Raw genomic sequence first — 25,281 nt, forward strand, 5'->3', positions numbered from 1 at the left:
AGTCTTAAATTTGCAGGCATCAGTGTAAACAAATACAGGCCAGTCGTTACAAGTGCTGTGTAAAACCATTGAGGATAGTGGAATAACCTATACTGTGATCACATGACAGATCACACATCAGTCATGTCATACTCACTAATCCGTTGCTCTCAGTTTCTCTCTGTAACAATTATACTCTTTTTATCCACTGAATACTTCTTATTGGTTCCATCTTGCTGTTTTTTGCAGTTGCTGTAAAGATACTGTCAATGAAATCCAACATTTCCTGCAAATATTTCAAATTAAAAGCCAACAAACAAGGAAAGGGAGGGATTATGCTCTCTGAGCCACTGGAAGGCTTTTCATGTGAAACGTCTGTCAAAATGTGTTCTTCAATGATAACTTAACAGGGATCAAAAAACTATAAAGTAGAAGCGAGTGGAAATAATGAGTGAATGAAAACAGTATTTCTGAAACTCAGAGCAGAAGAGCGGTTAGCATAACATGACTCTGTTATTGTACTGAAGGATTTAGTTATGTGGAAATGTAAATTATACTGACAACAGCAAATTAAAATGGGATAAAATACACATTTAAAACAGGAGAAATTAGAAATTAAGACCTGGTTTTCTCTCTAGTTTTGGAAAATGAAGACCCGGCCACTATTTGAGAATTTACGGTCTTCTGCACTTAATGACAAATTAATAGACTGTACATCATCTCTATATTCCACTGAAAAATCACAGCCAAGTCACAAATTTCAGTGTCGCTCCCATCTGACACAGCTTGCCATGTCTCCTCTGTCACATCTGAATGTATTTATACAGCTCAGTGCACACTGTGCAGCCCGTCCCAGAAGGTTCAGTCTGGATGCCTTTCACGTCTGCTCAGTTTTGATCACCATACCCAGCACCTCAAAACAAATTATTCCTCACTCTGCCAAGCCAAGTCTGCTACCAAACAAAACAGTGTCTCCTCTAAACTGAGTCACATCATAGTTGAGAGAGGTGCTTTGGGTATTGAAATGCGTCCTTGTCTCTTAAAATTAGACACTCAAATGAGGCTCGCAGACACTGAAGATGACGGTCTGAATTCTGGAGACTTTTTTGTTTTTGGTGCTTTAAGACTACTAAGTAGCTGTAATCTTCATAAGACTCAGACTAAACCTCATTGAAGTTGGTGATCTTATATTTTTTTAATTCCAGTCATTGTAACCTGGGTCTTATTTCTATAATTTTGATTATTGCTGTCAGTAATTCCATTGCATACCAAATTAATTACTGGAGATCTGGGAATGTGGTGACATTACTAAAAAGAAGTCATGTTGGGATAGGACCACAAGCAATCAGACAATCAGAAATGCAGGGGTTGGCAGGGGCACCAGAGCCTAAAGACGTCACCACAGAGTTTTGCCAGAGTTTTCTCTTCTTTGTGCACCATGGAAGTAGATGAAATTGTGCCAAAAATCTGTCTCTACTCAAACATCAGCATGTTAGCATTTTCATTAAGCTACCTGAGTGTTGTAGTTGTAATAGTTCCAACATCATCAACAATTATAAGTCTGGTTTAGTAAAATGATCTACCTAATCACATCATGTTAACTTCAGGAGTCACATTCTTTCAGTTAAACTTATTCATACCATATCAATAACTAAATTATAAACTATATAACAATAACTTAACTTAATAGTGTTGAACAAGGATCCTTAGTTTTAGATTCAGTAACTAAAATAAGGTGCGCCATATTTGGTTAAGCTGCACCTGCATTTCAGTGTTCAGTATACATATTTAACCCACTGGGCATCTATCTAATTTTTCTCTCTTGTCTCATTTTTTCAGATTATAGCTTGAGTGTGCACCAGGCAGTTATGTAAATTAGGTAAATATAAGTGTCAGATCAGACTTGGTGTTAAATGTCTTGGATCAGAGCCCAAAAAACTTGATGGGGACATACTTTAAAAAAAAATCTCTGTATTTAGTGAGGCAAATATTTTGAGCTTTTATTCTGATAATATCAAACAACGCAGCATATACAATATGTCATAATCAATGTACTTTATTTTAACGGAGGCTGATGATCAGTGCAACAAACTGAGTGTTTAAAGCTGGTCATTCCTGTCGTTTTCCAACATGTCTGGTCATGTCATGTTAGGAGAAATGAATTCCAAATGAATTTGATCTCATGAGAAGTTTTTTTATATGTTAGTGTGATAATAACTTAACTCTCATTGCTTTTGAGAAGCGCTTATTGCTCATTTGTGTTAATAGTCGTGTGACAAATGCTTAGCCTGCCTTATCATTTGATTTTAATTGCTCTATGATTGATTTTGCTAGAGGAATAACTGCATAATTAGGACAATTTACTGTTGCACTAATGACTCCAGCAAGAGTCGCTAAGCATCCACAAACATCATTAGTGTTTGTTCATCTCACCTAAAACCATGTATCACTTTCATTGCATATTTCCATTGTCATCAATATACTGAATGCATAAAGTCATTATTGTATAACTTGTTCTCATTAAAGTCACGCCAAAACCTGAGTAGAGATAAAATAGTAGTCATCCTCCCTGCTGTCTACCTGCCAGTGTATCTGCTGGATATCCCTCTCCCCTGTCTCTTTAATCAGCTCATCTAAAGCTGCACCACTAAGCTGCCACAGCTATTATACAGCAGATTATCACCACAGCACACAGATAAAGACTTTCAGGCTGTAATAGGTTTTAATAATTAGGTGTTCTCACTGAAGCTGGTTGCTTGACTTCTCACTGCAGAGCACGCAGACAGCTGAGCCCTGTGTTGCTTTAGATGTGGAGAAGGAGAGGATAAGGGAAGTTAGGTCTTACGTATTGTAATTGTTTTCCTACCAGGTTGTGTGTTATTGATCTCTGCAGTACCTCACTGTTTCTCTGTGATTTTTTTTTTTCCATTTAAAGAGGGCTAAGAAATGGTAGTAAGCAACAGCTGTGGAAGCTTGTAACAACTTTTTAAATGAGCTCCTCTCATGCAGTAGAGTGAGGTTCTGGGACACTGTTGAGACTCTTAGTTAGTTTCAATAGGATGTTACTTGGCAGCTGATCCCCCAGTCCACAGTTCTCAAGGGTGAAATCTGAGGCTATGAAGATATACTTAGGTAGGTAGTCTTAAAGAGGGTACTGAAATCAATGCTGTGCATTCAGATTGCATCATAGCACTTTACTGTTGAATATGTACCCTGCAAGCTATGTGACTTTGAGCTTTGGTTTTACAGTGCCATTTTTGGAAAAACATTTTTGTATATCACAAAAAAATTCTCAAAATGAAACCAACTCTGATACACCAACCCTTAATGTGCTCCAGATATACCAAGCCAGTTTTGGTGCAAACGCAACATGTGGCACTCATTTTTGAATATTTAAGTCACCAATACATTCTTCAAATGGCAATAAATGTGTAATGCACACTAGGTATATGCTCCAGATTTTTCATACTAAATTTGTTCAGTTGGCTACAACACAAATTTTCTCTTGGATCACATTGTACATTGTTCAGATGTTGCCAAATTTGGGATTCAGATGTGTCATGGCACAAGGAGTACTGGTAAACTGATTTGTTTTAGGTCAAGGGGACTGAATCAATTTGAACGAAAAATTGCTCTTGCTCTCATATGCAGTTTGCCACTCTCATGCATCCATGTCTCACATTTAAAAAAAACAAACAAACAAACAAACAAAAAACTCATATAACATTACTCAGCCTTCCATGAGACAGGGTACAACCATGTCTCATGGTTGTACCCTGTGCCCTGACCAAACAGATAAAACTATGGGTTGTAGAATTATAATTGATAAGTAATTGATATAACTGATAAATAATCTACAATTTGGAGGAAGATTTTGGCCTTATGTGTCCAGAGCAGACCAGGACTCTTAGAAGACTATACTCTGACATCATGTAAACAAGCCAAACCTGACTTCTGTTAAATCACTAGAATTGGACAAACCTGTATTCTCACATCATGATTTGTTTTGCATCTCCAATGATTTAATACTGACTAAAATATGTTGTTTCTCTTTGTGTCTTTCTGCAGTGTATACTGTCTCAACCTAAATTCTGGGCTGTACAGGTCACAGCGCTCTGCCTCAGGGCCAAACTGGAAAGAGGGAAATCTCGGTGTATTGAGAGAGCCATGATGCAAACCCAGGTAAGGAGATATGTGTGAGGGTTGTGTTTATAGATTCGTCAAGAGTCCAAGCATCAGGAGCATTTGAAACCTTTTTTTAACATGTAAAATCAATCTGCATTTTCTACTTATAGATTGTGTTTTTATAAAGACAGAAAAATGAGCTACAGTCTGAGCTACTGGGGGAAAACTTTGGCCTGTACGTGCCTACCATATGGAGAGAGTATTTTCTAAACCAAAACAGGTTATTGTAGAATTCATTTTCTGATATACTGTATATTTCATGTGCCCACAAATGAAGCCAGCATATGGGAAGCAGATTTTGAGTTGCTTCTTCCCACAAAGCAACATGACAGGATTATAACCAGCCTTAGACACCTGTCCAGTAGAGATGTTAGGCAACCATTATGAATTAGGCAGTGAAAAAATTATGACTTTTAGTTATTCTCTACACCTGGTTTATGATACATTTTTCAGTGTGCTTACTGAAACATTACCCCAGCAAAGCTACTTGTTTACATATAAACAAATGAACAAGCTAATTTATTATACTGAGAGTCCAATGCTTTCAAATTCTCCTGCCTACTTGGCTTTTATATCAATTTTTGTATTTTGTGAAGTAAAACACTAAAGTTATTAGCCTACATCCAAATATTTTGGAGGGATAGTGAGAAATAAATAAAACCCAGCCACTGGGGATGCACAAGCCAGTGCATTCTTAGTGCCGGTCCCAAGCCTGGATAAATGGAGAGGGTTGCGTCAGGAAAGGCATCCGCCGTAAAACCTATGCCAAATCAAATATGCAGATCATAAATCAGATTTCCATACCGGATCGGTCGAGGCCCGGGTTACAAATGGCTGCCGCCGGTATTGATCAGCAGGGTGCCAGTGGAAACTATGCTACTGTTGGGCGAAGGAGGAGAGTTGGAAAGCATGTCAGGAGGCGGAGGAAGAGGAGGAAGGGTAGGAGTGTGGAGGTGAGAGTCGGAACTTTGAATGTCGGCACTATGACTTGTAAAGAGAGAGAGCTAGCTGATATGATGGAGAGAAGGAAGGTAGATACTGTTGTATGTTAAAGTTTGGGGATCCTTTGACAAATAATAATTTGGTGATTTTTTTTTTTTAATTGAAAAGATGTAAACACAGCCTCTTTAGGATATGGAAAAAAACATAATATTTTCTACAAACATTAATGCATAGTTACTTTTTATGTCATACATTGACAAAAAAATCATTGTGGCATGTGCAAAGGTTTGGGCATCATAAATGTTCTGAAGTCTCAGATTCTTTTTAGAAGGTCTCAGACCTTAATCAGCTTTACAAATACTCTGACTCTTCAAACTTTGTGCGAACACTCAGCAACTATGGATTCCTCTAAGCAGCTGTGAAAGACTCTGAAAATGAAAGTTATTGTTGCCCACAATGCAGGGGAAGGCTACAAGAAGATAACAAAGCGTCAGCTTGCAGTTTCCACAGTGTGAAATGTAATTAATAGATGGCAGTTTAGGGCAACTGTGGAGGTCAAGATGAGATCTGGAAGACCTAGAAAACTCTAGGAGAGAACTGTTGGTATGCTGGTCAGAAAGGCAAATCAAATCCCCCATTTGACTGCAAAAATCCTGTAAGATGGTTTAGCAGACTCGGGAGTGGTGGTGCACTGTTCCACCTTGCACTGATGTGTGCACAAACAGGACCTTCATGGAAGAGTGAGTAGAAGAAAACCTTACCTGCATCATCATAAAATCCAACGTCAGAAGTATGCAATGGAATATCTACAGAAGCCTGATGCATTTTGCAAACAAGTGCTGTGGACTGATGAAGTTAAAATAGAACTCTTTGGCCACAATCAGCAAAGGTATGTTTGGAGAAAAAAAGGAGCAGCATTTCATGAAAAGAACACCTCGCCAACTTTTAAACATGGGGGTGGATCTGTCATGCTTTGGGGTTGTGTTGCAGCCAGAGGCAAAGGAAACATTGCATGGGTGGAGGGAAGAATGGATTCCACTAAATACCAGCAAATTCTGGAAGCAAAATCATACCATCTGTGAAAAAGCTGAAGCTGAAAAGAGGATAGCTTCTACAACCAGATAATGATTCTAAACATACTTTGAAATCCACCATGGACTACCTCAAGAGACGCAAGCTGAAGATTTGGAATGGCACTCACAGTCCCCAGACTTAAACATAATTAAAAATCTGTGGGTAGATCGTAAAAGAGCAGTGCATGCAAGACAGCCCAAGAATATTGCAGAACTAGAAGCCTTTTGCAAGGAAGAATGGGAGAAAATCCCAAATACAAGAACTGAAAGACTTTTAGCTGGCTACAAAAAGTGTTTGCAAGCTGTGATATCTGCCAGAGGGGGTGGAAGGAAAGATGGTGGTGGATTTTGCAAAAAGGATGCAAATGGCTGTGGTGAATACATTTTTCAAGAAGAGGGAGGAGCACAGAGTGACATATAAAGCTGAAATTATAGTTTCCACTAGGGTCCATGTGACATAAATTTCGTCATCAGAGGGTGTACGTGTAGGCTCTGTGCAGACATCCGTGTACCTGCAATTTGTTTTGTCCGTGTGGTCACAACACTGTCTCCCTGTAGATGCCAAAATATACTGTGCATGTGTGGAACACATCCCCCAAGCGGACCCCAGAAAGAAGTATAAAGAGAACAACTACCTGTCTGTGGTGTCCACAACTGTCCGTGTGCACGTCCACTCCAGAGTATAAATGAAGCTTAAGATTGGAGCAAGGTGCACACAGGTGGACTAAGTCTTATGCAGGAGATGTAATCTGAAAGAGATTAGAGACTGCAACGTTGACTTTGGGGAAAAGAGGGAAGGCCGAGCCAAGGATCAAATGGTGGAATTTGAAGAAGTAAGATGGTTGTGTGTAGTTCAGGGAGGAGTTAAGACAAGTTCTGGTGGTAGTGAAGAGTTGCTTGGTGTGTCATCTGGACAGAGATAGGAAGACAAGGAGTCTTGGTGGTGGAATGAGGAAGTGCAGGAAAGTATATGAAGGAGGAGGTTGGCAGAGAAGAAGTGGGATAGCCAGAGAGATGAAGAAAATACAAGAAGATGCTGCATAAGGTGAAGAGGGAGGTGGTGAAGGCTAAGGGAAAGGTATATGGTAAGTTGAGAGGTTGGACACTAAGGAAGGAGAAAAGGACTTGTACAGATTGGCTAGACAGGGACCGAGATGGGAGGGATGTGCAGCAGGTTAGGGAGATGAAGGATAGAGATGGAAATGTCCTGACTAGTGAGTCTCCACACACAAATAATATAGCTACAATATTGTCTCCATAGATTTGCCCCATTTTACACATTATGTACATCCATTATCTACACTACGAACAAAGGGCGTATTCCTTTTATTACACTAAATTAATACTCAGCACTGGGTTTTATTCTCAGTGCAAACAGTTTAAAAGCCTCAGTTTTATTCTTGTTAAATGTAGTTCCATGAGTAATCCCAGTATTATCTGCACGTGTGGATGTTTTAGACTTTACTTCCCAGAACAAGATTACTAGTGAGTCCATTAACAAAGTTAAAAGAGCTGCAGAGCTTGATTCGGATCACACTGCCAGTGAGTTATTGAGTAACCTTGTTCTCCTTTTCAGAACAGCCCAGAGAACAAACAAAACCATTAATCCACCTCAGCTCTAAATGTTATTTTGGATGTTGATCAATAACATCCTTGAAAGACGGTACACAGGCGGCATTATGGGATTTTGAAAAAGCCAGTGAAGAAGCTATAAGACTCAAACACCTGGCAGGAAAAGGAGTCACTGTGGTCATGCTGAAAGAAATAAAACAAGGATTGTTCTTTTTTTTTCTCTGAACATTTTTAGGCTTGAGGCTGGGCACTGGAGAGTACAATTGTAAACCCTAAATGTCATTTTCTTAGATGTACTTTATGTAGTTGTGCTTTCCTAGAAATGGTCCAGACTGAACAAGTGAAACACACTCCATCCTTCTTTTCTCTGCACAAACTGGAAATAACCTGTACTTTTGAAATATATCATAAATCAACATAATGCTGTATTAAGTAATGAAAACATTTGAAAAGGGTTAATGTGTTTAGAGATTATATGGTAAGTTGGTTTTTTTTTTCCTTTTTCCTGGTGGTATATGAATATATGACCTCTTTTTTAGGTTCAGAAGAAGCTATTATGGCCATTAAGTTGTGAGTGGTGTGAAAAGTAGTTTTTAAAATTTCCTAAGTAAATAATAAACATGATACCTTGTGATTTGTGAGCTTTTGCTTTATGCTTGCGTTGTCTCAGTTATTGGTTAGTCTGGGTCACTTTACCACCCCAATGAAGAAATGTCCCATTAAAATACTCCCTGAAAACATGTCACTGAGCCATTTGTCTAGACATTTAACAGTTTGTTAACATGAGCAAGCCGAACTTGGTCTAGTTTAGCCAACTAAGATGTACAGTATGTCAGTAAGCTTATGCCCTAGGCCATGTTCAGACCAATCAATGCAGCAGGATGCTAACAAAAGGACTGCGGGGAAAAAATGTTGCCAAGTGTTGGCCAATCAAAAACATGCAGGCGCACATTCCTGGTAGATTACTTTGTAACGTGAATGCTGTATTTCTGCTCTTTTATAAAATAACAGGTAGTATTTGTGAACTCTGATTAAATCATAATTTCTTACTTGTTGTTTGACAACAGAAACGGAAAAATATGCAAATGAGAACAACTATATTGCATTAAAACACGGTATATGTGATCACAGAGAGCAGGAGGAGACTGAACGGAGGTTTAACAGGCTGGACATCAGCTTCCTCCCTCCCCCTTTTGCTTTTCTCTCTTTCATGCAAATTTACATACACCAAGTAACAAATGAAATGTGTCATTAAATATTAATTCAAAGTCAATTGCCTACAAATGTGTAGGCATTTACATATATCACAAGTAAATTTTATGCATCAGAAACGTGAGATGCTCCACTCATAGAGCCGGTGGACATTGCCACACTGACTAAAAGAAGTCGATCATCTGCAGCAGCCCCTGCATAGCTGGTTCTCGAGTACATTGTCTCCAGTGTAGGTTCACATTGATTCTATTGTAATTTTATGACTCAGATGTTTTTTGCAATTGTAATTTTGCAACAGTGGACGGGTACATAAGAGAGAGCTAGAGAATAACTGAGAATCTATCAACAAGGTGAGAGCTGACTTTTGAAAATAAGCCTCAGTTTGAAAATCTGTTTTTGGCTTATTTTAAGACAACATATTGAAAAACTGTAATATCACAAATACCATTTCAGTTGTACTGGAAATCATCTGATCGCCTTTAAAGATTTACATCTTGATCAGTGACGAGCTCCCATCACATCAGCAGTGATTGCACAAATGTAATTTAATGGTCTTTATTTGACAAATGCATCTGCAAACTGGTATATTGATTTCACTGTAAATGTACACTATAATCACTGTGAAATATGGTACTAGTCATTTAGTGCAATGATTCTCAGCTGCAGTAGTTCCCCACATTGCACTGTCACAGTGTGTACCCTTGTGTTCTTTGTATGTTCACTGCTGGTTTACCTGAATTTCTTAAATGGCACGTTGTGTTTATACTGTGCATGTAACATTAAGAAAAAAACCAGCTGCACTAGATAGATTCATGTTAATCCCCCAAATGAGTAATCCTCATTGTCCCCTGTTCCATTTACTTGCAAACAGCTTGTCATGGAGGCTTTTATCTCACACAGGAGTCAAATATATGCAAGTTCAGCCAAAATTTGTGGATAAACTGTATATTTCTTGTCTCTCCACACTCAGAAATGTGCTCTACATTGACTGAGATGCAATACCTGCAGTTAGCAGTATGTGATTGACATATCCGATATTTTTGAAAGGTAGGAGGAGCTACAGAAGAAACATTTTAAGTGTCAGAAAGCGTTCTCCTTTTCAATCTTGACAGCTGATCAGTTTTAGCTTTGTGAGAAGGATGTTAACCTGCTGCAAAGATCATGGGAGAAGGAAATGGCAAAGAAGCATCTGTTTCTTCCTTCTGTCATGTTTTGACAGGGAATTAGTGTCCCACTTGGTATGGAAGAATATGTGTATCGCTGATATTCTAGGAGACTATAACAGCTGAACAGCTGTGGGCAATTTGACAAGGCAGCCTCACAAAAGAGTTGTGTTCACTGTTTGCTCTTTGTCTCAGTGAACGTTCCCTGTCGTCGGCCATTTAGTACCTAATGACCCCTGTGTTCATCCTGTAACCCTGTCAATACTCAGAGGCCGATCACAGCATATATCAGACATGAGCAGTACGAGTTGATAGAGGAGGCTGGTATTGTATTTGCTATAATCACATCTCAGTTGAAAGTGAGTTTCAAAGTCATTTTGTGACATGAGGTGACTGAATCTGCTATTGAAAAAAAATCACCGTGGTGTGGTGAAATAATTGTTGCTCTGCTGCATGTAGTACATTTTGTGGACTCAATCTCTCATCTCATTTTTCTCTTCTAGGCGATAGTAGACCACTTTGAAGACAAGAACTGTCCCGTGACTGAGCGCCTCAAGGTCTTCTACTGCTGCCATGCTCAACCCAGATGGGTTGTCCAGGTATTAAACAACGTTCAGTTATTTGTCTGATTCAGTTAAGTGTTCCTTAACTGCAACACATAAAACACACCACATATTTTAATTGACCAGGCAAAATTCAATTCAATTTTATTTATATAGCGTCAAATTACAAAAGAAGTGTTCTCAGAGCACTTTTTACATAAAGCAGGTCTAGAACGTACTCTTTAATTTACAGAGACCCAACATTCCCCCATGAGCAAGCACTTGGTGACAGCAGCAAGGGAAAAATCCCCTTTAACAGGAAGAAACCTCAAGCAGAACCAGGCTTTAGGTGGGCAGCCATCTGCCTTGACCTATTTACTAAATAGTGTACTATATTTTCTGTCTGTGCTGACGGCTCTAGAGCAAAAGTCAGGGGATCAGCAGTCTTCCACTGGGGACCTTGAATATATTTACCAAACTTCATGGCAATAGTTGTCGAGATATTTCACTGAAAACCATAAATGTCAAACTGCTGGTGACGCTTGAGGAAAAGGATCACCAGGATCAGTAGAACCTTTGAAGTTTTTATGGCCATCTATCCAATAAATATTTCAGTTTGGACAAAAATGTTGGGCTGATTAACATTGCTATTCCTTGAGCCACGCTGCTAGCATTGCTAATTATAATACGAAATTGCTGAAGGCTTAATTGTTGCAGACACAAATACTGACCACAAAGTCATGATATTTGCTGTGGATATTCCTCACAAGATGATACCTCATGATTTTGGTGACTTTTTGTCTTACGCGACCATCATGTCAAACTTTCCTCTTGGTCCAATGTACACTGTAAAATTTACACAAGACATATTAAAATGTAATGGACAGTTTGCAATTCAGTTGACTGTGTACATTAATGCCTCTCGGAGGGCAACCCCTTTCCATTTTGTACATTTGTTTGTTGTCAATATGCACTTAAGATATCTCATAATCTAAAAGGCAGATTACATTCATAGCCCCGCTACTGAGAAGACATAATATAAGATCAGCTAAAACCATTGGTATGTTGTCGATTCTGTCCTTTTGTATTGTGAGTAAAATGAACAGTGCAGTAATGGGGTTCATGGCTGTTAGTGAAGAAGTTTTTTTTCTACACATATCCATTTTCTCTTCTTCTCAGGGGCTCAGAAATGACAGCTCTTTGGCTGGTCAGACCTAGGGCATTCAACATAGCTCTCAAGATCTCCAGGGTTCTTTAGCTATTTAGAAATGTATAAAACGAAACCTACTGTGTGATAACGTTACTTCAGACTGCATTCAGAGTTCTGCCACTATTTATCTGCATTTCTAATGGAATTACAACTCGCTGAGGAACCTCAGCTGCTCTCAATCGAAATTCTTTGACCATCTCAAGACCAGGCTTGGTTTTTGCCAGGCCTCTGTAAATATGCATCTGTTCTCCACTGACCTGCTTGATGGAGTGAAGAGGGCACTTGTAGCATTTATTTATTAATGAACTGGTGCCAAGACATTGATGAATGGTACTTCAGTTTGATTACAAAAAACAACTGACCCTTTGCTAAGCCCCCCCTTCATTTACTGTTGCTACACTTGTCAAGCTTACTAATCTAGCACCACACATATGCAGCTTACAATAACAGTGGTTTACCACTTGAAATACATAGTTATTGTAAAACAATGAGTTCTTGATACCTTGATGCTTATAAAAATAAATATGTATTTAATGGCTCCATACATTATAAAATGGCAACTCAGCATCATGTTTTGATGCAAAAAATAGGGATAAAGCTTAAAGGATAAAGCTTACATGTCCCAGGTAAAGTCAGCATCAACACCAGTTGATGTATTTAGGAGACATGGAAGAAAATAGCCAAATTGTTTTTGAATTTCAGGGAAGGGACAGTTAGCCCTGCAAGTTCACCATAATAGGAATATAGATGTTTCCTGTAGAAATACGTATATTAAGTGAATATGCAACACAAAGGTTAGATTTAGGCTTTATTGTATTTTCAAACTATGTGTTTCAGTTTAATATGGCTTTGAGGATAAGGTAAGGACAAACCAAGGTCATCTCATTTCCCCAAATCCAGTAAAGAGCAGAACATTAAAAAGAGTCACTAAAGGTGCACAAAACTCGATTATACAGTAGTGGCATCTGAGATGTTGAGATGTGTTCAGACAGAAAGCAAAGCTCAATTTTAGCCTAATCCTAAGAATTGTTTGTAGCGCATTACGTGACGCAAATGTGATATGTAAAGGTCTCACAGGGGCTGTAGAAAACTGCATTAATAAGAATTTGTGACACATTTGCTGAACCACAAAGCATCATAAGATCTATGAAGACAAACATTACACACTGTAACACAGCCCAGGATAGGGAGGAGAATGAAATGGAAAGAGCAGTAAGTAGAATTATCAGTAATAGAAAGATTTAGACTTGTCCAAGAGATTGAAGGGGGAGGAGTGTTGGAGAGGAGGAGAGATCAGATTGGGAGGAGACATCACCCAGGCGGCGCGTAATAACTGATAACAGCAATAAAGCTGGAATTGAAGAGTCCCTATTGCTGCCTGGGGACTTGAAAGTGGGTTGAGGCAGAGGATTGCAGCAGGCATTGTGATGCATTTTCTCCATACTAGAGAGTCAAGGCCTGCATGTAACAAAGGACTGAAGGCCTATTTATAGCTGGGGTGGCTTTATATTTGTGTGTTGTGCTTTGTTTTCATGTGAAACTATTTCATTTTTACACCCTCTGGAGTGAGGGCATTTTTATTGTTTACATAATGTTGGTTTGGCACAGTTCAGGCCAATAACTACACATCACGTACAGTATATTTTACATTCCTGCTGACCATTATCTAAAGCATGGTGTAAATGTATTTAACTGATTTCCTACCTTCCAGTCAGCCTTTCGTTTCCATTCATTTCACAGTGGTATAAAAATACCAACTTAACTTAATATAATAACTTAAAGTGATTTTAAACATACATTACTGCAGAAAGATAATCATCAGAATGAAAGTCCTTGTCAGAATTTTTAGCCATTCTTGTGACATGGCTCTAGGGACAGCAAGGTCAGCTGGTCAGTCCACCACTTTGGTCCAACATTTCACAAGATATTTGATTGATTGCTGTAAGATTTTGTAGACATTGAAGATTCCCAGAGGATGAATCCCACTGATCCCCTGACTTTTCAAGTGCTATCATCAGGTCAAAATTTAAATTTTTTCCGTATTTGAACACAGATAATGGTTACATGAAAAAAATACTTGGAAACCAATGACACTCCAAGTAGCCTCAGCTGTACTTTGTGTTTTGTGCTAATTAGCACATGTTAGTATGCTAACACACTAAACTAAGATGGTGACCATGGTAAACATCGCCATGTTAGCATTTTCATTTTGAGCATACTTAGCATACTGACAGCTTCAGAGAGCCACTGGTGTGACTGTAGCCTCTTAGGATATCCAGATACAGATCGCATGTTAATATAAGGTGTAAATACACTCAGAACGCATCTGGACCACATCACATTGTGATCAGATCTCAGCCAGGTGTAAATGCAGTCTGTGCAGCATGACCACATTCTTAAGAAGAAATCCACCCAAAAAGTTGAAAGCTCACCTAACTCCAATTCTTCCTGCTGGCTTATGCAAGCGTGGCAAAAGCTACAAGTAGTACTGCTTGCTGTAGCTATTCCCTTGTGAAAAAATGAATGACGCCCATCCACAGCATTGTTTATATTGACCTAGGATGCAACATGTTTGTTGACATGTCTGCCAGCCCCGCCTAACTAATTTACAAATTGAGATCTGATCAAAATGTTGGTAGAATCAAGATAACAAAAGAGCTTATTTATAGCAGGTGTAAATCCAAAGGCTCGCAGATCGGATGTCATTATCCAGATAATATATGAGATACAGATCACATGTTAATCCAGTGGAAATTGGGCCTCAGTCTTGTTCCCTCCTCTACAGAAACAGCTGGCCAGCCTGCTGACAGACCTCGGCTGCACCAGTTCAGCTCTGCTTATGTATGAAAAGCTGGAGCTCTGGGAGGATGCAGTGATCTGCTATGAGAGACTGGGCCAACATGGCAAGGTATATATACACACACACACACACACACACACACACATGGGTTTACTTAAGTCACTTTTGGGGTACATAGACTTAAATTAATTTCCTGGAGACTTACCCTAACCATAACCACGACTTGCCTAAACCTAAACCTATCCCTTATCCTAACCTTAACCTAACCCTAAGCTTAACCACTGACCCAAAAATCAGTGTTTTACCAATTGGGACACAGATGTTGGGTCTCACAGGTTGACCACATGTTTCAACACTCTAAGAAACAAAGGGAGTTCTTAAGAAACTCAGTTTCCCAGAGTCCTTGATTGTTCGCACCCAAGTGTGAACTCCGCCCGCAGACCCAGGCTAACAAAATTAGAGGTTCCCCTCTTCTCCGTCTATTTTTCTCCTCACGACTCAGCCTGCAGCAGAGTCGTTGCAGCAGGGCTCCAACCCTCCTCTCTCTCTGCCAATGCTCTTACCTGCATGAGCTACTCCTGCAGCCTGTAGCTCCCTGACCAGTGTGGTCTGCTCCAAGCAGACACACACAGAACTCTCCTGAACAAGCAGCGACACGAGAGCCTGATTAGATTTAGATTTTTTTATTTGCACAGAGGATACAATAAAGATATTAGATAGTAAAAAGTTTTATTAAACTGTGCAGGAGAGGAAGGCAGCCCAAAGGGCTTATACAAAGTCCTCCCCTTCATTTCAACAAATCATAAATTATACTCATAGTACGTATAGAGTCATAAAACAATATAACGTCAAATAGACAAAGACATGTTTATTGCAAAAAACAAGAGAAAAAGATTCGGTAACAAAGGCAAGTTAGCATCGAGCTGCTAACTCTGACAACAGAGGGACAATCAGAGACCTCCTCAGCGACATGGGCCCTCTGACCTGCACAACTGGAGTACCCACTACCCAGCAAAGCCAGCATCATTCAGCCTTGGAGCCAAACTCTTCTCAGCCTGACTCACCCACTCACCCAGCTAAGAAGCAGCACACCACAAAGCATCTCTCCTTCCATTCGGTAACATACTGGGCATATAGCATAGCATAGCACGGCTAAGCATAGACTGATCTTGTGGATGTACATGTACTGATTTTGGTTTAACATTGTCCACTGAGTTTTATTGTTGTGATGCATTTCCATTGTTAAGCTATTGATTAGCCATACTGCCAAGTTAAGTAGAGCTTATGTTTCACACATGCACTTAAAGGACTGGAGTTATATCCAGCAACTAACACATTTTGCATTCAAACTAACTAACATCTCTCTTAACCTGCCATCAAATCTTACATAAATTGGCCTTAAACAGAGTCCCACACAGTGAAGAGGTTTAAATCCCAGCTTTGCACACTTTGCTGGTCATGGTCTGGCCTTTTGTCTCTGTAGTTTTCTCTGTTGGCCATATTGTCTGCATGCCATGTGCTCAGTCACCATGTGACTTCAGCCATCTTGCTATTGTTTTCCCCTAATTGCAGTTCACATGCTAACATAAACACATACACACACCCCTCCACATCTGTGTATAGGTACACTTAGTTAGATTCCATATTGTGTATCTTTACTGTTTTAGTACGATTTAGCTAAGATTACAGATTGTGTGTTTTACTCATTATCTTTTAATAAATGTCATGGACACACATGCTAACTATTATTTTGTTGCACAATAATGACTTTTGCCAACCTCTGCTCTGCAAAGAGCTGTATTTGAGAAGTTGAAATTTCAAGTAAAGAAAGAGAAAAAGTGGCTGTGTAAAGAACCAGTATAAGATAAATAAGGAGTTTTTGGAACTGTAAATCAAGCAAAGATATTCCAGTAGAGCCCTAGAATATAAATATAGACTTGAAATGAGCATGATACGTCCCCTCTTAGGTCATCATTTCACTGTTTATCAGTTGATTGATAAAATATAGGAATGTTTTATTGTGAAATGCTGGTCCTTTCCACCCTTTGTGCCAAGACAACAGAAGAAGTAAGACGTTCAGTTCTTTTGTCAAGGCCATAACAGGGTTATAGTCTGCCTTTATATGAATGGATTCCTGGCTTTATCTACCCATCGATTCCATTTTTGGCTGCGGGGATTCACATCTGGTGGTAGCTGGCTAAGTAAGGTGGCCTAGGCATCCTTTCTTCCCAGCTATGCCCTCAGCCTCCTCTTGATGGATCCCAAGACATGCCCAGGCCAGATGCCTGCAGCGTGTTCTTGATCTGTCCAGGGTTCTACTCCCAGTCGGACGTGCCCAGAAAACCCCTTTAAAGGCCAATTCATGCTTTCCACATCCACAGACAGCTGTGACGGGACTGTGGACGCACACGCAGTTCCATTCACTTTTCTGGGGTCCATGGACACGGACACTTTTCCCGTGTACGTACAAGTAAAGTTGCATTGTTATAACTTTACAGAGTTGTAAATCCAGTCTTTGAGTATTACAAACTGCTGTGCACTGTTTTTCTGATCAGCCTTTAAACACAATAATCTGTTACTCCAGCCGGACTTGTTGGATCATATTCCATTGTCTCTCCAGCACTTTAAACAGCACGCCCACGCCAACACAGCCCCTTTTATTGTTTTACACAGGACAGGAGTACAACATACAGGAGGAAGGGGGAGGAGGAATACATACATAAAGTAGACGAAACAGGCATGATGATGACACAATTACATCACACGGACCCTTGTGGCCACGCGAATGCAGGAAGTATGAATTGGCCTTTAAGGAAGTGTCTGAGGCATCCTGATCAGATACCTGGACCACCTCAACTGGCTCCTTTGAATGCAAAAGGGCAGTGGTTCTAATCAAAGTTTCTTCCTGATGTCTGAGCTCCTCACCCTGTCTCTAAGGGTGAGCCCAATCAGCCTGCAAAGGAAACTCATGTTGGCAGCTTTTATCTGCAATCTCATTCTCTTTTCACTACCAAAAACTTTTGACCACAAGTGAGCGTTCGGACGTAGATCAACTGGTAAATCAGTTCATCACTACAGCACTGTACAACACCGCCATTACTGCTGACACTGCACCGTTCTGCCTGTTGGTTTCATGCTCCATCTGACCCTAACCTGTGAACAAGACCCTGAGATACCACTTCACTTGGGGCTGCAACGACAATCTGGAGTGAGCACTCCACGTTTTCTGTGGCCATACCATGGCCTCATACGGAGGTGCTGACTCTCATTCCAACTGCTTCCTACTCAAGCAAACATAACCACATCATCTGCAAAAAGACTAAGCTTCCATCATGAGGCCATCATACCGGACACTGTTCGCCCCCTGGCTGTTAGATTCCGTCTATCACAAACATAATCGGCCAAAAGGTACAGCCATGGCAGAGCCTAAGATCCACTGAGAATATACTTGATTTCATGCCAAGAATACAACAAAACTCTCACCCCAATTGCACAAGGACATCCAGACCTTGTATTTTGGCTTTTTCTTATTGAACATCATTAGGATATGTATGTTCCTCTCCTGACACTGTAGAGAGACTTGAATGTCCCTCTTTGCTTTCCATAGTGGGTGGGGGGCTGGAGGTGGGTGGGGGAGGGGGGCTGAAAAACTGCAAACAAAGTTGGAAAGAAGTTTCATGACGCATGGGATTAAAGACCTTGGGTAATATGATGTCTCCTGCGTAACAGGCAGAATGCAGAGTCCAACTGACCAGTCTGAAGTGTATAGAGGCTGCAGATTAATTAACACATGTCCTGCTGCCTTCAGATGGCTGCGGGGATTTAATGACCTGAAGGAGAAGCTTTTCATACAGTATAAAGCAGCTGTGGACAACAGATACTGTAAGAATCACTCACATTAATTTATAAATCAATGCAAACTACTTTACTGCTTTAACTACATTAAACTTTATATTTTTTATGCCGATTTAAATCCATCTATTGGCTGGGGAGTGTTTGATGAAATATACTTTGTTTTAAGCATTACTCTGTTATTTCTATGCATTTGCTGAAAAAATTTAGTTTGCTCTTGGTGATAAAATCACTCAAATGCCGGCGGAGTGACATTGCTTCAGAAACAGACGTGGTCCCGATACATCTATTGTCAGCACAGCAACACCAACAACTAACTTTGCACTGCTTCATCCGAACAACACTTGTTCCTCTCCTCCTACCTGTGCAGCGTGCGTGCTGCGCTTGGCACCATAATACACAGATAGGCAAAACAAGGTCGTTATAAACAGTAACAGTAATACAGCAGCTAGTCTCTCCTACTTGGTTTCTGTCTCTCAAGCTTGGTCTCTCAGCTGTCTCTTTCACTTGCTCACTTTCTCTCTCACCAAAATAACCTGTTAGCTATTGCAGCCAAATAAAAATCAGCAAGCCAAGTTATTCGCAGGAAACTTCTGCATAATATTTACATGATCATTTTGGGGAGGCTTAGCCTCCCCTAGCCTCTTATTAGTGGCACCTATGAATAGAGTGTAAAAGAATGTCTGGCCATCGTCCACTCTGTCAACTACGTTGTGGTCGGAGAGAGCAGGTGAGTCAAATAAATACTCACTAAAACCCCTTGACAAATGCAGTATTTCTCCAGGAAAGATGGGGTGACTTTAATTTTGCATGCTCTGTTCAGTGATTTTAATTCTGTATCACCTCTGTGTGAGATTTTTTCCTATGTCAACGTTAAAAACAGCACAAACTGTTTTTCGGCTCACTAGTTGAGTTCAATTTGAGTGCTGTGGGGTATGACGGAAGAATTTGGGAAAGGTTTTCAAGTTCAAGTGAAACTTAATTATTCATGAATAAAAACTAATTTGTTCAGTGGTGCAAAAGCATTTACACAAAACTAATACAACTACAGAAACAGTACAAAAACTGCATCATCCACAGTGGATGTATCCTATGTAGCCCTTTCTGTTGTCACACACCCTACTCCATTCACACACATACACAATACAGGAACAATAGTTTGCATTGAATTTACTGTTTAATTTTCATTTGTAGTCATCTGCCCCTATGACTCAGCTCACATGTCTAATGTGGGGAATGAGTATAGTCATTAAGAATACACAAAATCTTAAAATTACATGCAGTGGATACTCGGTTACACCAGTAATTACACCAGTACACCCGCCTGTTAATACAAATATCTAAACAGCCAATCATGTGGCAGCAATTGATCGATGATTGATCGATGCCTAAAAGAATAGGGTGCTTTTCATTATGCTAACGTGTCTCCTCGCTTCCCTCACTTGCGTCTCTTCCTCACCTCTCAGCTCCTCTCAGTGAGGATATGAGAGAAAGATGCGAGGATGGAGGAATTTCATTCATCAAACAGGACGTATGTAGAAGTCAGCTCTCAATATGTAGAAATTATAAGTAACAGTTTAAACTCTAAAGTTTAAACTTAAAATTCATTCATACAACTCATTAACACTTAACACTGTTACTACTTTAATTTCTACATATTGATAGCTGGAAGGACCACACCTGATAACTGCTCCAAGTTTTATCATTTGATTATAGATCTATAGCAGCGTCTGGCTGTCGCAGATTAAATCACAAATAGACAATTTAAATATGTAATTACTGAAAGAACAGAGCCAACATAAAGGAACAATAGAAACAGTTGCAGCCTGCAGAATATGTCTAGGTAAATAAAATGTTGCTTATTTAGTTTGTGAAAGTGATGTGCTTTTCAGGCTCTGGAGGATTTTACAGGAGACATGCAGCTGTGTGACATCATATTTTCCTGAAGGAGCAGAGATGTACTGAAACAGAAAAGAAGAAAGCCTTTTGGCTTATTAAGGAAAAAAAACAAAGTAACAAAAGTGTTATGATTGATTCATGATTTGACAATTTTCATTTTATGAATAAATATGATCAGCTGCCATTGGTGCTTTTATTCCTGTTCCACAGGTAGTTTTCCTGATCTGCTGTATTACAACAACAGCCTGACTGTGAACTGTCCCGTCAGATCAGCTTACCAATCAATAAAAAGGGGTGTTGCCGTCTGATAAAAAACTTCGGCGTAGGATACACCTGTGGTTCCTCGCTCTAACCTCCTACAGGAGCCTCCTCTCTCCTCCAGGTTTATTTAAGGGATTAGAAGATCCTCCATAATGGCGGAGGGATATAAGTTTTTGGGTCAAGGAGGAGAGAGGACATGAGGACGCGTAGAGGTAGCGTAACAAAAAGCACCCCTTGAGTCGTGGTCAAAAGGTTCAGCTGATGTTCACACCAATCATCAGAAATTTTCAAAATATTATAAGCAAACAAGAAATGTGCTAATGAAGGAAGAGAGGGAGAATAGCCAGACTGGTTCGAGCTGACTGGAAGGAAAAAGTAACTCCAATAACCTTGTCTTACAACAGTGCTTTGCAGAAGAACATCTCTAAATGTTTCACTCCTAAGCTAAGAACAGGAACGTAATTGTACAGTGGGCACAGGCTCGCTAAAACTGGACAGTAAAAGATTAAAAAAAAACATTTCCTGTTCCAACAATTCTCAATTTGTGCTGTAACGCACAGATGGAAGGCTCAGAATTTGCTACAAACAGCATCATAAGCATCATTTAGATGCCACAGTCTACCTGACTATTGTTACAGACACTTTTTGCTAATATGATGTACGTGAACCTGTAACATCATTATTCCATGGAGTATCCTTGAGATATCTATTGTCTAATGTCTGTTACAAACAATTGTTTGTGATTTGGCACTTGCTAAATAACCATCCAGCTCCGTGACTAATGCTTTTATTTACTTGCATCTCCACTGTGCAGACTGCAACTGTCCAAATGTATTTTTTATTGCATTATATTGTATTTATCTTTATCAACATCCATATGTAATATACACTCACTGGCCACTTTTTTAGGAACACCTTCTACATTTACGAAGCTTATATATTTTCAGTTTTTGTTGACATTGTCAGAAAGGTGATTATTCTACTTTGTTTATTAATGAGGTCGTAGTGGGTGGTGGTTTACTGGAGTGCATTATATTGAAAAGTGTCCCTATTATTTTGCCTCCCTCATATATGTTAATGGAGTGGACAAAATATTACGAACACCATTCGATATAATGCCAGTACTCCAGTACACCACCACTCACTATGACCTCAATAACATAAAGTAGAAATATCACCTTTCTGACAATGCCAACAAAAACTGAAAATGTATAAGCTTCATAAATGAAGAATTTGTTGCAGAGCTGTTGTACTGGATTGCATTAGATTGCACAGGTGTTCCTAATAAAGTGATCGGTGAATGTACTGGCGTGAGGACCTACAGACACAGCTCAGAGAATACAGTATGCAGTGTTCTTATAGGCCAGTAAACATGTTGCTCACAGCTACTTGTGTTTGCATACAAACACACTCTGCATGTGTACAGACGTGTGTGTGTGTGTGTGTGGCGGCTGGTCTCTGACCTGAATGTCTAACCCCTTCTGTCTGTCCAGAGCCGTCAGTGGAACTCCTGCAGGCTGCCAGGCATCTGTTATTCAATTACAGCCTGCTTTGTCTCTCCAATTTGATTATCCAGGTGCTTTTGGCTAATAATGAAAGTCTCCTGCTCCCCTCTTGTCTTAAATCATGTGCTGTGGTAGTCCTAGCCAATAGTCCATGTTACGTAGTCACTGGGGTCCAAAATAACAAGGCAATCCATTTGTCTGGAGTGGTTTGGTCTCCGTCCAACACTGCTCCTCTTTTCTGGACTAGACTTACTGCTCTTCTTCTGCAATGTTATCTGTGTCCACTGGATGCAGCTGTAGCACTTATCGCTTGCACAATGTCTACGAGACGTCGTCTTGATTAGAATATCCACTGCAAGCTTTTCAGAGTTTTTATGCCAATAGATTTCTTTGTTTTACAAGTATATTGAATACCCTTTTGCAGGTCCTTTATGATCGATGTGGGAAACAGATACTTTGTGGTTGGACTTTACTCTTTTGAATTACTGTTAGCAGGATGCTTCTTTGTTTCATCTTCATTTTGTGCAGTATCTTTGTTTTGTGAAGTGTTTATTAGCAGGAAAACTGGACAGTAGCATTCCTTCTGCTACTTCAGATTTCTTCAAAGAAGTGACATAAATCAGAAAGAGTTCTGTTGTATGCACACCAAGTCAATCACTAATGATATGCATCACTGGATATAAAATTCAAGGCAATTGACAGTAAAAACAGACATTTACATACATTCACTAGTCAGTTTCACTTAGGAATGGGTGCTGCTCTGGATAAAATAGAATAGTCGCATAAAAATAGATGAACTGAGAAACAAGCTTCTGTGGACATTGACACACTGGCCGATATCAGCTGATCATGTCTGCAGCTGTAACGGAGCCAGAACATAACACAGCAGCATCCAGTTGACATTGAGAGTTCAACACTATGAACTTGGACAGATTGAATATACAAACATGTGTATCTTTTTTTTCCCATGTTTGAACAGTAGTTTGAATTCCAGATACAAAGGGAGTGCCCTGATATTTTTATATCAAAGTCACAAGAACGTGACATTGTATGGTCAATTATGTTCAGGGTACAGGGTGTAATCAAAGCTTCGTATTATCTTTAATTGCAGAATGCTGTATCTGGTACAACCTGTTCAGAGATGTGTAGTTTAGATAAGAATGATGGGGTTTCTTGTTTCTAGGCGGGGTAGATTCTTGGCCCAGAGTCAGCCCCCTGACAGTAGGATTCAGCAGAGGAATGCAGTGAAACTAAGGCTCTGTCAGGCCTCAGAGGCCCTCAGCCTTGCAGTGGTTAGACTGGCTCACTTCACAATCTAAATCAAGATACAGGGATTTGGAGAGAGAAAACAATCTGTTCATTATTCCCCCCTCACAACAGTGTGAGCCCCAGCTCGTCCAAGAGCAATCCAAAGCATGTAGTGACATGGTGAGTGCAACGAGTGCAAATGTCCACAGGTGATTTGATAGTCACGTCACTTGTAACATAATCCCTACCTTAATTTTTCTGTTTTTCTGTCAAACTCTGTTACCAAATCCCCACTATTGTGTTTTTACACCTCATTTTCTACTCATGACTGCATTATTCTTTCTTTTTTTGTTCATGTTCTTCTTGTACTTATCACCTGTTTCACTTTGTTTACTCTGTCACTGCTGCATCCCCAACATTGCCCTACAACCCTTTACATCTTTCCCTTCATCCCTCACTTCTTTCCTTACTTAACTTTACCCTTGCAATAACCGTGTCCTTCCTTCTCCATCTCCCCATCCTTTCTGCCATCCTCTGCACAGGCCGAAGAGATTGTTCGCAGGGAGCTGGAGAAGAAGGAGACACCCAGTATGTACTGCCTGCTGGGAGACATCTTGGGGGACCATCAGTATTACGACCGGGCGTGGGAGCTGTCGGGCCGACGCAGTGCCAGAGCCATGCGCTCCAAAGCCCTGCTTCACCTCCGCAAGAAGGAGTTCCAGCAGTGTGTCGACTGCTTTGAGCAGTCACTCAAAATCAACGCCATGCAGGTACAAGCAAAGCACGGACAATGTTGGCGTTAGGATTCACTTGATGCATGGAATGCCAGGGTACAGGTGGTGTTCATAATGTTCTGTTTTTTGTAGAGAGACTGTGGATACTTGATTTTTCAAAACTCTATCAGAATTTAAGGACCGGTGAAGATTGTTGTACCACAATTTGATCAGTTACTGAACACTTATGAAATGATTTTAATCCGACTCTGTGTCTCCCCTGAGGCCTACTTGCTTTAATTCATTGAAATTAATTAATTAGAATTGTACCAACTGAACACTTTCTCCATTTTCTCTGTAAGGAGGATCAAATGACATAGTTTTTCCCAGGGAATAGCTTGAAAATAATAAGATAATTATGGACCTTTTTAGTGCACATTAGGAATAGTTAACATGCTAAATTGTAAACTCAGATGGTGAAACATTATACCGTCTATATATCAGCATATTGCCATTGTTATTGTGTGCATGTTAGCATGCTGACATTAGCATTTAGCTAACAGTCTCATGGAGGCTTGTATCTCAGGGTAGCATGGCTGTAGACTTTTAGTCTGGTTCAATTTAAATCATCTGTTACTTTTACTAACAAACATCCTTTGGATTTTTTTGGAAATATCTCTGCATAGATTTAATACTTGGATTCACTTTTACTGTTCCGCCCCCATTTGTGTTGTGTTGCGTGTGTGTGTGTGTGTGTGTGTGTTTGTGTGTGTGTACAGCTTGGAGTGTGGTTTTCTCTGGGTTGTGCCTACTTTGCCCTGGAGGGCTATGAGGGAGCTGCCAAGGCTTTCCAGAGGTGTGTGGGACTAGAGCCAGACGTAAGTACCTACATACACACACACACACACCTAAAACAAAATTTCTCCAGCCTCATCATAACATGGAAAAATAAAAAGCAGTGAGTGCACTGAGAAAATGACATCCCATCAATCTCGCACTTTAACACACCTGGTCCTTCATTCACAGTTGTTTTCACATACACACACACACAGGTTTACTTAAGTCACTTTTGGGGTATTTACAAAGACATACATTAATTTCCTATAGACATACCCTAACTATAAC

At 39.9% G+C, this 25,281-nt stretch overlaps 1 protein-coding gene across 2 annotated transcripts in view; it reads left to right on the top strand.

Moving 5' to 3' along the window:
* Nucleotides 1-25,281, top strand: part of ttc27 (tetratricopeptide repeat domain 27) — a 102,837-nt gene that overhangs the window by 58,722 nt on the left and 18,834 nt on the right. For both annotated transcript variants that reach the window (XM_044372514.1, XM_044372513.1), the window contains exons 10-14: nucleotides 4,048-4,161; nucleotides 10,630-10,725; nucleotides 14,664-14,786; nucleotides 23,986-24,213; nucleotides 24,936-25,034. In XM_044372514.1, coding sequence (XP_044228449.1) covers nucleotides 4,048-4,161; nucleotides 10,630-10,725; nucleotides 14,664-14,786; nucleotides 23,986-24,213; nucleotides 24,936-25,034 — 660 coding nt within the window. The remainder of the gene's footprint in view (nucleotides 1-4,047; nucleotides 4,162-10,629; nucleotides 10,726-14,663; nucleotides 14,787-23,985; nucleotides 24,214-24,935; nucleotides 25,035-25,281) is intronic.

The sequence above is a fragment of the Thunnus albacares genome, chromosome 14, assembly GCF_914725855.1.
Source record: "Thunnus albacares chromosome 14, fThuAlb1.1, whole genome shotgun sequence".
NCBI lineage: Eukaryota > Metazoa > Chordata > Actinopteri > Scombriformes > Scombridae > Thunnus > Thunnus albacares.